Here is a 17,156-nt window from a genome sequence, read left to right as displayed (position 1 = left end):
GCTCATTAAATGAACCATTTTCCAAGTCCCTTGTGAACGTGCAAATTAAACATTTAAATTCAGGCTATACCCAATGAGACGCAAATCAACTCATTTCAGAGTTAGAAGCACTAGAACCTCACTTACCATGCATAAATAAGAGTTTGCTTCGGTACAAAAGAAAGGTTTCTACATTTCTCCAATCACATGTCAGCATTGTTGATATATTACGGTGCAACGAAGTGATAAATAATCATTCAGACAGCAAAATAACACACCTCAGGTTATATTTACATCATAAATAAAGCAGCTCAGTTAAAATATCATAAATCAACATCATTACAATTATTTCCACATGAATATAGTGTTTTGCTAATTAAGTACCCGTTACAGTAAGGGTAGTTTTAAAAGTAACAACAGGATCACGACTAAATTGGTTATGTGGAATGATGACATCAAATTCAAAACACTATCCTGGCTGGAGAAGGAATAGTTATTTGTATACAACCTGTGGCCACCATGACAGAACTGCACATTCATTTTAGGTGAGCAAATGCACAGCTTTATACCAATATTTTCTTTCGTAAGAAAACAAATTCCTATGTAAATAGTGTTTATTGCTGAAATGTCTTCACAACATTATATCCTATTGATTATGTGAATAAACATTTAAGAATGACCATCTTCGAAACGTACCAAAATACACAAATTCACCTAAAATCATAAATCTTTGCATGGGATTCCACTTTAAATGTCCTAAGTATACAGTATGAGTGACAAAACATTTTATACATCAATAAAAAAAGACATCACACTAAGGCATGGGGGTGAAACCCTACAGTGAACACGAATTATCTACATGAGAAAAGCTGATATGTGGTTTACGATCACATCAAATTTGCAATCATATTAAAGGACGTATTAGCAGCTATTTGATTCGGTAATTAAAAACAGCTCAGTACATCACACTACCAACAGATCTTCTAAAACCAGGTTAGAAAATCGTATTTAGTTTTTGAATCAGCAGCACAAGAATATGTTTGCAGAAAAGATGTAACGGGGGACTGTGTAAGCATTTAAAAAGCATGTGGAGTGGTAACAGCCCAACTATGGGGAGAAAAGGAGCAGAGATCTTGGACGAGAGCAGCCATTGCATATAAAATCATGCTTTACCCGTCTTGGTACGACCATGTCTCTGGCTTATTCGCACAGGAAACCATGCTATGCTAACCAGCAAACACTTGCGGCTGAAGTGGGGGTGGCAGCCTGTCGTTCTCCACGTTCTCCGCATCGATTGCGGATGCTCGTGATTTGATCTCCAGTGGGTATCGCTCCAGGATCTCCTGCACCTCGTGGGCCACGCTGTCCTGCCATTCTGCCAGTTCGGTCTGCAGGCTCTGTGCCCCCTCTATGACCTGCTGCTGTCTTTTCTCAAGGTTGGATAGGACGCTGAGATTTTGATGGATCTGGCTAAGTGCTGGATTGAAACGGGAACCACTCTGGAGCCAGGCTGCAGGATCGTCTTGCCTCCGAGGGGAAGCCTGACCGGACATGTAGCGCTCAAAGTCCTCAGGGCTGAGATTCAAGGAGTGGGCATCCAGCTTCTCTATGAAGGCAACGGCACAGCACTGCAGGGAACACGTGATGAAGAAAAGATACAATGAAAAATTGCACAGAAAACACGTGAATGCAAAAAGACTAGACGAGACTAAACAGGAAGGTTTATTCCCAAATGACTAAATTTTAGCAGTAACTACAGTGGCCCTAAACTGTTTTTGGCACATAAATGAAACATTTCATTGCATTAGATATCAAACTATGTGGCATATTTTTTATTAAAGAAACAAGTTTTGAACCAAATTATTCCACAAAAATTATGTGTAGACCCACCAGATTAGTGAAGTAGTATCCATCCTCTCCTGTCATGAGCCTTGAGGGGTTGCAGAAGCGTGTGATGTACTGAATGTTGGACTGCAGCCGTGGCGGGTTGGCCTTCAACACGATATAGATGAGGGTGGGTAGGAAGTCATCTGCAGAAGCTGGCTCGTTCTTGGTGACCCTGATGGCGTTGAAGATATGCTTGCTGCAACTGGTGATGAAAGCCAGTTTATCCCTGGGCACACGCTTAGAATCCATCTCAATAACATCTGTGGGAGACAAAATAAAATCTGTATTCTGATGGAAAACAGCAAATGAAGGACTAAATAACACCAAGCTTTGCAGACTCACCCGTGATGGCTTTGACTACACTGTCAGAGACTTCTGGGATCTCCTCGTCCACAGGAACACACAACATCTGAATGGTTACCCAATGTAAGGCCCTGAAAAACCAGCCAAGCATTTTTCAAGGAGAATGCCGTAAAAGCATTACACTGTACTTTCTTGAGGAATGTGCATTCTTTAAATTTCAAGGAAGTGATATTTTTAGGTCAAACCGTTCTTGTCGGTCAATCATGTAATGGAGGTCTATGGTCACCACCTCAAAGAGCATGCATAGAGAAGTCCAAATTAAACATGATTTAATGACTCGTAAATGTAAGTACACATTGATGGCCTAAGACACAAAACGAGTGGTTTGTGTGAGAAAATGAACAGAATTTTTATCGTTTTTACCTCTTGTAACAACAGCCACGTCCAAGTGATCTGAGGGCACGGGTGTTTCAGTCTCGCGCGGTTGCGGAAAAAATTCAACGTTGTCTGTTGATATATCGAAATCGTCTTCCATTGCGATTTCCTGTATATTTAAATATGTTTAGATCTTCACTGTGAAAGGTAACGCTTCTGAAATCCTGTGTAAACAATGAGTGACGGTCACGTGTGAGAGATCACTTCCGGCGCTTGTGCAGACCGAAGCGCCCGTGCCCTCAGATTTCTTGGACGTGGCTGTGGTTACAAGAGGTAAAAATAATATAAATACTGTTCGTTTTCTCACACAAACCCACGCGTTTCGAGTTTACGAGTCATTAAATCATGTTTAAAGTCCCCGTGAACCGGAAGTTGCAAACGATTTTTCTCCAGTGCTGTGACGTATTTCCAAGCGAAACGGAATATTAAACAGAGGGCAGGGTTTTACTCTAGCGCTCCTCCTCTCCATCTCTCGCTCATAGCAAACTTACGGTTTGAGGGGAGTGGTTAAGCGTTCCCCCACCCAAACTGTGAAACCTACGTCATCAGAAAAAGAAACCGGTCCAGACCGGAAGTAACTTTTCAGATTTTGATTAAAGATTACCAAGGTAAAACATTTTTTAAATATATTTTTACTTGCACGGATTAATTGTTCACCACAAGACTAGTAATATGCGCTAACAAAGTAAATAGGTTCAATTTTGATTTCACGGGGACTTTAATTTGGACTTCTCAGTGCATGCTCTTTGATGTGGTTACCATAGACCTCCATTATATGACTAACAGACAAGAACGGTTTGACCTAAAAATATCAAAATTGAAACAAAGACACCTACATCTTGGATGCCCTTGAGGTAAGCTAAAACATATCAAAAATTAATTTCAAAGTGAACTATCCCTTTAACAATGATATGAAGCATTTACCAATGTTGTTATTGTTAACTAAAAACAAAACTATTAAAAATAGTTTGTTCATTTAAATAAAACTGTGACTAAATAAATAAACATTAGATGTAAAACTTAAACGGAAATGAGAAATGTTGCCTTCCTAACTAATTGAAATAAAAGTAAGCTGAAGTACTGAAATATTTTACAAAAACCTAAACTATAAAATAATATGTAACTGAAAGTAAAATAACACTGGCTGACCGAATCCTGCGCTGGGTGGCCAGGTCTTTTTTCTCATCATCTGAGGTCTCTGGGCAGAAGACGCTCTTGTAGAGTCGTGTCATGATGTATTTTTCCACTTGGTCCATCACCCTGTCCACCTTCTCAGAGGAGCCTGAGGAAAGAGGAACACACTGAGGTTTACATCTGTAAAGGAAGCATTCATCTGACTTCTGGAAAAAAGATCAAACCATTAAAAGAGAAGTCTAAATATGAATGTTTGTTTGTTTATAGTTTAACGCCATGCCAGCTACCTCGGCTGAATTCGCAGCGAGAAAGAGATTAAAAAGGAATAACTATTTTTTATTTTATCTAAGATAAAAATTCTAAAACTAGATCTGGTCTCACTTCATTAAAAATCTGTTGAAGATGAAGAGGTTCCATTTTGTAAATATTTCCCGCCTCCGCCAGTACATACACACTATTTAGATAATATCTTCTCTCAAATACGATTACAAAAAAATCTGGTCAGTAAGTGAATTAGATTCAGTAGTCACTCAAATGGATTCAGTGAGCAATTCAAACCAGTATCTCTGAATGAATCCTACCTTTATAATGATTCAAGAGTCGGTCAGACATGCCCTGATAGAAGTCCTGCACACACTCAGACAGTTCTTCAGCACCAAGATCCTGCACATCCGAACAAATACAAAAAGAAAAATGCTTATTGAAATGCTTAACAGCTAAAAGTTGGTGTGGGCATGTGACCCTGGTTCTGACCTTTTTATTTCCCATGCTGTCTATGAAAGCGCGGCTCTGCTTTTGGATCTCTCTGCCGGGCTTCTGCAAGGTCTTGAGGAACTCCATGAAGTCTTGTGACGCACGATCGGTCTCGATGCTGGACTGACGGGTAATGGAAGGACTGGGCGTTTTGCCCTCATGGCTCTCTGAAAAACAGAAATAAGCGAACAGTGTGTTTACAAACAAACCGTATGAACATAAAGTGGATATTAAAATGGATCGGATGAAAATGGAGTCAGTTTTCACTGCAGAATGTCATGTGAAATCATGTAATGTCCCATCATTCTACAGTCCAATGGGTAGCCAAATGTCTTCATTTACGAGTCGTTAATAAAGGCTGAATTAGACATGACTTTCTGCAAAGAATAAAGAATAACTCTATTGAATAAACCAATGTAAAATGGCATAATATGTATATATCTATATATATGAAGAGTTCAGATGCAAAAGCTTCTAAGTGCCATTTGAAATTTTCTTCTAGAATGATCATTTTTATCAAGCTTGTATATTTAAGTTCAGTGATTTCACTTAAATGGCAATGATAATTACCTATTAATTGTTATTTAAGTGAAATTACTGAACTTAAATATACAAGTTTGATAAAAAAAAAAATCATCATTAAAGAAGAAAATTTCAAATGGCATTTAGAGGCTTTTGCATCTGAACTCTCATATAGATTCACAAGTCCAAATCAACTTGTAGCCCACAAAGAGAGAGAACAACCCTCTCAAAAGTAGGCCTTACCACTAAAATATTGATCTGTTTCCATGCCAACACCTTTGACATCAGATCAGAGTCAAAGATGGTAATAAATTCTGGTACGAGCATGCTTTAAATAAACACTACACATACAGACGCAGCAAATGCTGTTGCACCTGTATTTCTGAACGCCCCATTGACAGTAATGGAGTGTTAGAAGAATGCATGCAGCTCATATATACACACAACACTAATGCACTGGTTTGTTTTCTGTGATTTGTGCTGGAGGGCTACAGTGATGCAGCACTAATACCCACCTCTCAGCCTCGATACCAGGGCTGCCACCAGATTGACAAGAAAAGAGGAGGACGCATGACAATGAGACAGTGAACATTACAAATAAAATGGTAGGGTGAAATCATGTCTTTTTCACGCACACACAAGTAACAGAGAAATGAACAAATACACAGTATGGATCAGGGCAGTATGTCACCAAGAACATCTGAGGGGAATATATGCGTGTTGTACTTTTAGTAAAGACACTTTTAAACAGCAACCTCTTCAACACAGAACACACAAAAACGGGGTGGGCCACCTCAGAAAAGACAAACACTGCAATCTCCACCCACGTTTCCTATTTATTACCCCAGATCTTTCTTCAGGCTCTGTCGGTTACCTTCAGTGGGGGAGCCCATATCCCATGGTTGGGTAAAAATGCCCCTCAGATCCCTCAGGAGTGTTTCTCCATGGCTTTCCCTCCTGCCCTGCAACTTCTCCTCTTTCTCTCGTTTCTCGCTTTCTTTTTCAGGGGGGGAATACAACACCCAGGGTAGGAAACGGGCGACATAAAAATGGAGGAGGTGAAATGGGGGGGTTGTGGGGTTACAAATGTGACACCATAGGAGTTTCAGATGAGAAAAAGATAGAGAAAATGTGGGAGAGGCGGAGCGGAGATCAGACAGAACGGCAGAACAGCAACGAGATGAAGGGTGGATCACTTATTGAAATAAAAACATGATAGACAAATGATAAAATCATGTGATCACAAATGAACATAAATGCATCAAATCATGAAAAGACACTAATGTTTAAAAGTTTAGGGTCAGTAATATATATTTTCTTAAGAAAGAAAAGAATACTTTTATTCAGCAAGGATGCATTACATTTATAAAAAGTGACATTTATGATGTCACAAAAGATTTATATTTCAAATAAATTTTCTTGAGCAGAAAATCAGCACATTAAAATTAATTGGTAACACTTTACAATAAGGTTCATTAGTTAACATGTACTAAGAATGAACAATACTTCATTTATTAATCTTAGTTAATATTAATTCCAACATTTACTAATACGTTATTAAAATCAAAGGTTGTATTAGTTAACATTAGTTAATGCACTGTGGACTAACATGAACACACAATGAACAGCTGTATTTATATTAACTAACATTAACAAAGATTAATAAACACTGTAACTAATGCATTGCTCATCGTTAGTTCATGTTAGTTAATGCATTTACTAATGTTAACTAATGAAACTTATTGTAAAGTGTTACCAATTAATTCTGAAGGATCGTGTGACACTGAAGACTGCCATCAGAGGAATAAATTACATTTTTAGATATATTCAAATAGAAAACTTATTGTAAATTGTAATATTTTACTAATAGTTTTTACTGTATTTTTGATCAAATTACTTCTTTCAAAAACATTAAACGTAATTGTTACTGACCCCAACATTTTGAACGCTAGTGTATACTTGACGTTTCAATGATAAAGCCTTTTAATTACAATTATTTATGTCTAATAAACTAATATTAAACTAGTATAAGTTCCAAATTGCTGTTTGGATGTTGCATGCAGGCAGTTGAAGGCTTTATCAGAGAGATGTCATCTAACGACATGGTAAAATCAAAGTGGAACTATGTATGATGACGAGGGAGGTCATTTGCATACGAAACAGGCATGATTTCCAGAAGGAATCTAGAAGCAAAAGTGTGATTTTTTTTTATATTGGACTCTAGGGGAAAAATCTACAATCACTGACTCTATTTCAAACCAGTTTTTCCTTGTCCAACCATTGATAAAATTCCTAAGGCATATTTCATCAAGGGCAAATATTAATTTTGTCGATTGCAGACAAACAACACCGAATTGAATCCACAAGCCACACCCACTGCTGGTCATCAGCTGACTCCTCCTACTGCAAAACAACACTAATCACACTCATATCGCTCCAATCCCACCCTCCTCGTACCTTTTTTAGGTGCCGTGCGGGAGGAGGGGCTGAAGAACTTCTTCACGGTGGTGACCTTGCGGGTTTTCTCATTGGTTTTCTTCTCCTCAAACTTGGAGAAGGTGGCGAGAGAGGGCTGAGAGTGGGACTGTGGAGGCTGGGTCTGAGAGGAACTGTGACTGCTGACATAAGCCGCCTCCTCTTCTCGTTGCAGCCTGCGACAGGAAGCGTATCCTTACATCAGACTGTCTGAACATCATTTTTTGCTTTATGAATCTATCTCATGGCGACGTAGAATGATTCTTTTACTTAATGCGTGAACTAAGAAAACACAAGCACTACATTTACATTTAGCTGACACTTTTATCCAAAGCGACTTACAATTGCTATATATGTCAGAGGTCGCACGCCTCTGGAGCAACTAGGGGGTTAAGTGTCTTGCTCAGGGACACATTGGTGTCTCACAGTGGATTCGAACCTGGGTCTCTCACACCAAAGGCATGTGGCCATCACAACCCCATTAGAGTTTAATTCCACCTGCATGAGAGTTTCATAAGAAGCATGTCCAACTCACTTCTCCGCCAGAGCCCAGTCCTCTTGGATCTGTCTCTGCCGGGCTCTCTGGTATTCCTCCCTCCAGCACTTGGAGCACAGGCCCTGCCAGGCAGCATTGCCATAGTAACCACAGCCTTTCTTACACAGCAGTTCTGATTGGTCCACATGGATCCCCCGTCGCTCCGGGCGCTGACTCATTGTGTCTCTTTTGTCTAGGTAAAGAAACAGGTTTGAATTTGCATATCCTGTCTGCAGTGCATGCAGCAAGACAACAGACAGACGCAACTCATGCAGAACATACCGCAGATGTCAACATTGCTAAAAACAAGACAAGGAGTCATTTCAATAATCTAAGCAGAGCTGAAAGTGAAACTTATGTGAATATCAGATATTCACACCTACATTGATATTTTCGCTATATATATATATATATATATATATATATATGAAGAGTTCAGATGCAAAAGCCTCTAAATGCCATTTGAAATTTTCTTCTTTAATGATGATTTTTATCAAACTTGTATATTTAAGTTCAGTAATTTTACTTAAATAACAATTAATAGGTAATTATCATTGGCATTTAAGTGAAATCACTGAACTTAAATATACAAGCTTGATAAAAATTACCATTCTAGAAGAAAATGTCAAATGGCACTTAGAGGCTTTTGCATCTGAACTCTTCATATATATATTATATAAATTAAAATGCGAATGCACCTGATGTCAAACAACACCTTCTTAATCGATCGAAATGAAAAAAGTAAGTAGTTCAAACATGTTTGATCTCGTCTCTTTATAATTTTAATGAAATAAAGGCTTGACACACTCTGATCAACACTGATGACATGACATTAAACTCCCGAGTATTACATCACATACTGATATCGTTCGTTATCGTAGCCTATTTTCAGTGCTAAATAAACATTTATTAAATGTCAAATGGGGAGTTTAAAATCCACTCAGAAAACATATCAACTGAAAATAACATTGAATGCATTTCAATTCGCGGGAGGCAAACACGTCAAGCTAGCAAAACTGCTAAGCCGATAAAAACAAACGCAATAACTCCCGCTCAACAGGATATAAAATAAATATGAATAATTCCGTCAAAAACTAACGTTACATTAAACAAAACAGTTTCAATAAAAACAGCAAGTTTTTGTGTGCAATGTCAATCTACCGGACAGCGACAGATTCCTCGTCAGCGGTCTCGTCTCCGGGTCACAATGACATCACATTCTCGCGACTGGTGGTATGAGTTGTGTGGGCGGGGCTATATGGGCTGAGCTCCAAATGTCAACAGTCCCTAGTAGAAAAAACATCGCATACATCACAGTATTTCATCACCTTTTGTACGTTCAATCTGATAAATTAAGCATTATTATAAACGTTCAAAATGAAAAATGCCCTGTTTCTAAAAAAAATGGCAAAATATATGGTTTATTATCAGCACAATAAGAGCCAGTACAATAATGCAATTCAAACAACAGTATTCACCAAATGTACAACAGAGAACAAATATGCATCGAGTAATAAATAAGCAACATAAATTAAACTGGGCAAGACTGAAAATAAAGCCCAGTTAGGAGGATTATCAGATGCATTTATATCTCATATTAGATATTCTGCTGCCAAAACATAGAGAGCTCATGCAACTTCATGTGGCCTTCACAGCTCTCACTGAGGTTTCAGATGATTAAATTAACAAATACTGCTAAATCATATGCAATTGTTGAGGGTTATGGAAATCAAAAGCGTGAACAAAAGCTATTGGCAGCAGAAAATAATTTCATAGAGTCAAAGTATAGCAAAATAGGCAATCTAACCTGGCTAACAGTCTTTAAGAACAATTTTAAATATATACTTCTTTTGATTCATATTCATGTCATATTCAATGTAGTACGTACGTAAACTTATTCTTAAAAATACATTTTTAAGGAGGTTTTTATATTACATAAATCAATAAGTCAATGCTTGCCTAGTGGTGTATGGTTATTTTAGAAGGCTTTATGTGAAGCTTTGGGTGGCTGTAAATCCCAGATGAGACCTTTGTATTAGTTAAAGTCAATATCTGCATGATAGAGCTTGTCATCACTGGCAAAATAATACAGATCAGGTCCTACATATATAAATAAAGTTAAACAAATGGGCTATAATCATTTTAAAATACTGTAGGGGAAAAAAATCAATACATCACGAGCAATAACAAACGTCCAATTTCCCAATGTGAGTCCAGCTGGTTGATTCTTTGATCAAACTGTTCATACATTCATCATCATTACACCTAAACACAAAAGTGTACTTTGCAGAGATGTCGTAATAATTACAACAGAAAACACAGTTTCACATAAATTCAATTCCTCTGAGGTCGATTCCAGAAAACCCCTTTAAAACATCAACTGTAGGGAACAATTACGGCGTTATTCTAAAGAAACTAAGTTAAACGATCACTTACAAAAACTAAAGAATCGACAGAGCTGCCCATAAAGAAAATTTTGGGTTGCAAATTGCAATTTCACCAAGAAACAAAAGAGCAACTGCCATAATAACAGCCATCTTATTCAAAAGCTTGTTGTCATTATTATTTCCATTCATTTCAGGAAAGATTCCCTGATCTTGCTGGTTCATTGTAACTGTAGACAGCAGCAGACATCACTTGCTCAGACATTGTAGAGCTCAGTTCTTGGCAAAACACCTGCTAAAACGCTTCACCTTCACCACCAGGTGATTTTAAACTCATAGATGGGCCTTTTGCAGTAGTAGTGGTTGATGAGGTGTTTGTCACACACGCCAATGCATTGCTGGTCAGCAGAGATGCCACGATCTGCCAGGTCGCTCACTATGCAGTGAAGAAGGTCATAAACATCAGCCACTGCCTCCCAGGGCCCAAAGGACACGTCAACCTCACAATGGTGCTCAAACAGCTTGGCCTCGCTCTCCGAACGCTCAAACCGCAGCGAATTGAACAGCGGTCTTTCATAAGGGGTGATGGGCATCTCCTCCTTGTACACGCAGATCTTCAGTTTCGCAAAGCGAGCCTTCCGCTGCATGGCACGAAGTTTTGCGATCTCCACAATGCGCTCCAGATTTTCTGGAGCAAAACGGAACAATGTTTAGTTAAATGAAAACAACTTTTTTAATTCATTTTCTTTATATTTTTTAGGGGTGTAACAATATATTTTAATATCGCAATACAAAAAAGCAGAAGTGCCAATATGTTTATGTATAGTTCACCCAAAATAAAAGTTTACATTTATGGTAATGACCAGGGCCATGCCAAGCAAGGGGCGGGGCCCAGTGCGAGTTATGCCTGGTTCAGATTACACGATTTTAGCCCAGTTTTGGCACGATCCATTTGACGTAGGGTGTCGTGGGGAATCGTAAACGACAACGGGCGTCGGGACGCAAGATTCGATCGTATCATCTCATATAGTGTGTCATAGTGGGCGCCAACCTACGTAGCGTCTGCGATGCTTCACGACATCACGACAAAAAGACTAGCATGATTAATTTTTTTAACGGTCGTCCATGACAGTTCCGTCACATGCATGAGGTTGACCAATAGGAGCAGAGAAGCTTTTCCGTAAACTTTCAAAAATGGCGAAACGAAAGATAGACGATGATGCTAACGTTAAAACTAAAAGAAAAAAAATATAAGAAAACAATATTTTACCTCAAGTTCTCTTTGGAGGATTGAGCCTGTACTGTCCTCTTCGAGCAATCCAGGATCGGGTTTTCTTTCTTTTTTTAATTTTTCTGAACACAGGACAGCCAATACAACACTCAACGCTTCATCCATTTCTGGAAGTCACTCGCTACTAGTTTCGCCTTCTCGATGACATCACGTGCGTTGTTAAAGACGACATGCGATGACTGGTCAGGAAGCAACGTGTAGTCTGACATGCGTCTTGTCCACGACACGACAAGATTTTAGGAGTCAAAATCGCGTAATCAGACACAGTGACTATCGTAACAGACAAAAAAAATTGTGTAATCTGAACCAGGCATTAGAGAAAGCGGGGCTCCCCTCAGTCACGATCGCCGTTTACCATATGTGCTACAAGTAATAATAATAAAAAAATACTATTTTTACGCTGGCTTTGTTCAGAGTATCGTGAGAGTACCGTACCGTGAGATCATTATCGTGTATCGAACCGAATCGCGACATGAGTGTATTGTTACACCCCTAATTATTTTATTTTACCTTTATAATAGGGCAAGAGATCAAGAAAAGCCTGTCGCACTTTCTCTCCGGTAAGTGGCTGCGTGTCTTCAAGGCTTTCCAAAAGAGGCCCAATAGCATAATACTGAGCTTCTCTGTGCACCGCACGAACACGTTCCCTCTGAGGCAGCTCACCTTCTCGCAAGAAATTCAGAATATCCCTAAAGCCAGAGAAGTGTATATATAAGCACTTCTAATAAGCATGCGATTTTAAACTGGATGTCGAGCAGTTATTTAAGTCCTCCACTGATGAAATAATAAAAACAAAAGCTAAATTCAGATAATCATCATGTTTGCTTTGTATTTTTGGGTACTAGGCTCTAAACATAATCAGATATTCACTAAACTAAACACTAACCCAAAATATGCACCATCTCGGTCGATGAAATATCGTCCCTCTGCATCCCGAGGAATGTGGTGGCGGCCACTAAACATGGCGGCCAGCATAGTGTCCTCATAACGTCGCAGAGTGGACAGCCGAGTGGTGAAATATGTTCCTCCTACATTCAGGGGGATGACCTCGGGGAACTATGGAGAGAGTAACAAAAATATCCTTTACATTAGTCTGAATGTACACAACATCTCAAAGTTTGGGTTTAATGATTTTCATGAAGGTCATGAAGGCTGCATTAATGCAGTAAAATAAATAAATAATATGATAAAATTACTGTTATCTATTTTAATAGCTTTTAGAATGAAACTTATTTCTGTGATGGCAAAGACATGTCATGATTCTTAAGTGTCACATTATTATTAATGTTGTAATATTTGGTAACGCTTTTTACCCATGTAAATACTATGTACTTATTTTAGTAACTACAATTACTGGGTAATAACTAGTACTAACCCTTAACCTACCCCTGTTCCATGTACTTACCTTATATTAGCCAGTACTTTCTAGGTAAGTACACTGTAAGTACTGTACTGTAAAAGCAAGCGTTACCGAATATTTTTGTGAAAAATGGGATATCTGTTCAGGATTCTTTGATAAATAGAAAGTTTAAAAGTACAGAATTGGTTTCAAATCGAAATGTTATGTGACATGATAAATGTATTTACTTGTTTTAATCAATTCAGTACACATTTCTTTCAAAAACAGATAACATATTTCACTGTAATGAGGATAATCATTATGCACCAGCCAGCAGGACTGAGACGTGTATCGTTAGCGTCTTCTGAACTTTTGAAACATTACCAACTAAATTGAATGTTGTTAAAAGTTTAAATTCTCTTAAAACCCGGGTGTTGGACTAAGCGTTTATCATCAGCAGTCTCCAAAACGCGATTAGTTTAATCCAGTTGCTATGATTTGATTGACATGTGAAGTGAACCAATCAAAGGCGACGTTCACCCGCCCCACTGGGATAAAGGACCAATCAGATTGCAGTCATCGGGAAGCAAACACACTCAATGCATCTGTTGCCTATGGAAACGGTTATGATTAAACGCAAAACGCTGGGAAAGTACACTGTTCCTCCAGATACGTTTAGGAAAAATAAAAACATTGGGGAAAACGCAGATGATAGTGGACATTTCATATATCACACTTATAGTACAACAAACTACCCCGTGATGATAATAATAGCACATCCTCTTTAAACCTCGGGGACTTACCTCCTCAGGTGCGTCTAAGGTGCGAAGGGACTTCCCCAGATTAAGATTAGGGACAGGTATGACAGGTTTGCGATACTCCTCTTCCCCGATGTCCGCGCCAGACATCGCATCTCCCTGATTTTCAGAGTCACTCGCAGGCGAAAACACCACCATCACTCTCGGCTGAGGAGGGACCGTCCGCCCCTCCTGCGCGAACCTCCTCACCCGTGATGTTGCCATTTGGAGCGGAGCTGCTGCGCTAAAGGAAAGCGGAGGCGGTTCTCCGTTTGTTTCGCCTGCTCCATTATGCTGCATGCACACACCACACCACAGCAGGTTTGATAATAGTTTAGATTCAGGCCCACGCGTAGACTGTCAGCGATTGTTTTATGATGTACAGGTCTGTGTACAGGAGGGCTGGAGGACGGCAGGGTTGCACTGCACACCCCGCGCGAGAGGCGTGGTCTACAGGACTGATCAGGTGGGTGTGAGACTGCTCTTGTGCTCGGTAAAGCACGTACGCAACTTGCGTAGGTGACAGCGCTACGCCTGGAATGTTTTCAGCTGTGTACTCCGTCACTTGCGTAAACAGAGAGATTTACAAACGAGCGTAACTTGTGTGTACACGTAGTTCATCAAGCTTCACTTGTATGTAGGGCAGAGTTTAAATTAGTTATATAAAATATACACACAATATATATATATATATATATATATATATATATGCATTATTTGTAACCTGTCACCTCTGATAACACTCTGAATTGTAATGTACACATGCATCTAAAGCTGCTTTGAAACTATTTTTAAAAGCACTATACAAATGAAAGTGGATTGAACTAAATTTAGGAAGCAGTGCATTACCAGGATAGATTAAGTGCTTTTGTATATGTGTCCCCAATACATTTAATAACATTTATAATGCTAAATTTCCACGTAATAGAATTTTATTAGGGCCTTTTAAATTTTGCCCATTTAATTTGATATATTGTTATTCGCCGGTCATTCTCTAGTGCCCACAGAGCTGAAATAACAGTTTTTTTCATTACAATTAAATGCCTATGGTTACATTATCTAAAAACATATTTTAGTGATTCATTTTTGAAGTAATAATTTACTAAGAACTTCTAAGAATAATTTTCCCACTGAGTTACTGTACTTTATTTCGCGATACTTTGACCTGTACTATGTAATGAATAAATAAATAATTTATGAATGAATATAAATGAATAAATAACAAAAACTATGTTTCGTTTAAAAAAAATGAATTGTAGGAATGACCCAAATCCTAGTCTTGTGATGTAACACAACCTAAACGCTTCACCAATCTCTTTCATGGAAATAGTATTCTCGCACGGCATTGGCCAAATTGTACTCAACCTGAAAAGAAGGGCAAATCTAATTGGTCACTTTGCCGTTCACGGAAACAAAATGACTTGTTTTAGGTGATCTCTGCGCAATGGCGGAGGTCAGACACCGGTTCGGGAGAGAAGCTTACAAGCGTTTAAAACGGCATAATCTCCCGCTTTTGGGTAAAGACTATAAACCCGTCTCACAGGCAGCTTTAACTCTGTGTGTGAATGACCGTTTTCGCGCTGTTAAAGGACTGTGTGAAGCCAGCCCGGTAGTTCTGGAGACTGCAGAAGAGAATGTAAACAGACTCTTTACCCACTTCACGGGTGATAGTGGAGATACACACAGCATGAAAGTACTGTTTAACCTCTGCTCTGGAAATATTAGTAAACGGAATGCCTGTCATGGATTGAAGTCAGTGCACGTGCCGTCCTGGAAGAGCTCGAGTTGGGGTGCACATGGAAAACTTCATAAAAAGACTCTCTGTGGAATTGTAAATTCTCAGTTTGTGTATTTCACCAGAGCTTACAGTGCCTCGCAAAATAACGGCAGTCGAGCTGGGCCACTATACAAATCAAAGTCTGGTTATTATGATGTTTTGGGAGTCTCTCCAACAGCCACGCAAGCTCAAATCAAGACTGCTTACTATAAACAGTCCTTTATATATCACCCGGACAAGAATGCAGGCAGCGAGGAGGCCACGTTCATCTTCTCTCAGATCAGTGAGGCGTACCACGTCCTGGGTAATAAATCTCTGAGGAGGAAATACAATCGAGGGATCCTAAGTCAAGCTGACCTGCTGGGATCCAGTAAACCCACTGGTCGAGAGAGTCCAGCATCAGGACAGCAGACCAGAGCCCGGCACTCCCCCTCTCTTGGAGCCACCCAGCAAAACATCTACGACTTTGATACCTTCATCAGATCACACTATGGAGAACAACTTCAGAGAGAGAAGCAGCTCCGGCAGCGCAGAGAAGAGATGCTCAGGAAGAAGAAGGAGCACTTAGAAGATGTGAAACTGGGCAGGTTGAAGGAGATCACAGTGGGGGTTATGCTGGCTATGGCAATGGCAATCTTAATTAGCCTAAAGTCTAGCAAGTGATACAGGATACTTGAAGCATATCTCACAAATTTTAACAGCCACCTCACAAATATATGGTTCTTATATATTTACTTTTTTTTTTTTTTTTAACATACGGACAGTTGCAACAACCCCCTCAAAGTTAATATTATGGCAAGATATCCACTAAAATATCCACATATGATATGATAATTGTGCCATTGTAGCTATATTGTGCTCTATCTCATATTAAACTGTATTCAAAGTCTAAGGATTAATAAACACTTGTACTTTATTTTGCACAAGTGTCCTTGGTAAAAAATGTACATGTCTGGCTTCACTTCACAATAACTGTCAAGTATTGTATTCAAATACACGTCTGTGACGTGACAATTAAAAGTGTAACTAAATCACTTGGAAGAATGATGGAAAGTTCTGGAGTTGGCTAATTGTTAAGGACGTCGACTGCTAATGCAAACTGTTCAATCTCACATTGGGATGCTAAAATTACAACAATGCAATTTAAGTAAGCCTTCTGGTTATTTAAAGATGAAGGAATATTTTGCTATCTGTGGGTGTAGAAAGAGAAAAAAATAAATTATTCAAAAATATTTCAGCAACTGTCTTCGGTCATTGATTGTATGGAAGTGTGGTGTTTCTAGTAAATGTTTATTTTTGAGACTTTTGTGTTGTAGTTTCATCTGAGTGCTTAAAGACACATCCCCATATTAGATACACATGTGCATATTATATAACTGTTGTAGGCATAAAACATTTAGACATGTAGATTGGGCTGCTGGAACATGGGTTTAAAATTTCTGACATCAGAAATACTCAAAAAATGCAGAGTACAGTGATAATGTGTTTGTACAAAAGATATTTACTTCAGTTAATACACCTATGGTGGTTATAAGGAATAATAAT

General features: G+C 38.9%; 3 protein-coding genes across 5 annotated transcripts; 1 reads left to right on the top strand and 2 right to left on the bottom strand.

Moving 5' to 3' along the window:
• Nucleotides 1–249: 249 nt before the first annotated feature.
• Nucleotides 250–9,325, bottom strand: rabgef1 (RAB guanine nucleotide exchange factor (GEF) 1). 3 transcript variants are annotated; one of them, XM_039676632.2, is made up of 10 exons: nt 9,185–9,325; nt 8,024–8,216; nt 7,471–7,664; nt 5,888–6,010; nt 4,492–4,658; nt 4,320–4,401; nt 3,754–3,886; nt 2,209–2,300; nt 1,870–2,126; nt 250–1,607 (listed from the first exon to the last, which is right to left on the bottom strand). In XM_039676632.2, the coding sequence occupies exons 2-10, from the start codon at nt 8,200–8,202 to the stop codon at nt 1,206–1,208; spliced, it is 1,629 nt and encodes a 542-aa protein (XP_039532566.1). In that variant the 5' UTR covers nt 8,203–8,216; nt 9,185–9,325; the 3' UTR covers nt 250–1,205. The 3 variants fall into 3 exon arrangements, with proteins under 3 accessions (XP_039532566.1, XP_039532567.1, XP_039532568.1); XM_039676633.2 differs by lacking the exon at nt 5,888–6,010 and adding an exon at nt 5,529–5,549; XM_039676634.2 differs by lacking the exon at nt 5,888–6,010.
• A 681-nt stretch (nt 9,326–10,006) lies between these two features.
• On the bottom strand, nt 10,007–14,303 carry kctd7 (potassium channel tetramerization domain containing 7). Its single transcript, XM_039676635.2, has 4 exons — nt 13,841–14,303; nt 12,585–12,754; nt 12,209–12,387; nt 10,007–11,095 (listed from the first exon to the last, which is right to left on the bottom strand). The coding sequence occupies exons 1-4, from the start codon at nt 14,132–14,134 to the stop codon at nt 10,719–10,721; spliced, it is 1,020 nt and encodes a 339-aa protein (XP_039532569.2). The 5' UTR covers nt 14,135–14,303; the 3' UTR covers nt 10,007–10,718.
• Nucleotides 14,304–15,062: 759 nt separating this feature from the next.
• dnajc30a (DnaJ heat shock protein family (Hsp40) member C30a) lies at nt 15,063–16,911 on the top strand. Its single transcript, XM_039676630.2, has one exon. It carries the CDS (start codon nt 15,279–15,281, stop codon nt 16,272–16,274), a length of 996 nt encoding a protein of 331 aa, XP_039532564.2. The 5' UTR covers nt 15,063–15,278; the 3' UTR covers nt 16,275–16,911.
• The last annotated feature ends 245 nt before the right edge of the window (nt 16,912–17,156 follow it).

Source organism: Pimephales promelas, chromosome 23 (assembly GCF_988280905.1).
Source record: "Pimephales promelas chromosome 23, fPimPro1.hap1.1, whole genome shotgun sequence".
Classification (NCBI taxonomy): domain Eukaryota; kingdom Metazoa; phylum Chordata; class Actinopteri; order Cypriniformes; family Leuciscidae; genus Pimephales; species Pimephales promelas.
This window is presented reverse-complemented; position numbering and strand designations above follow the sequence as displayed.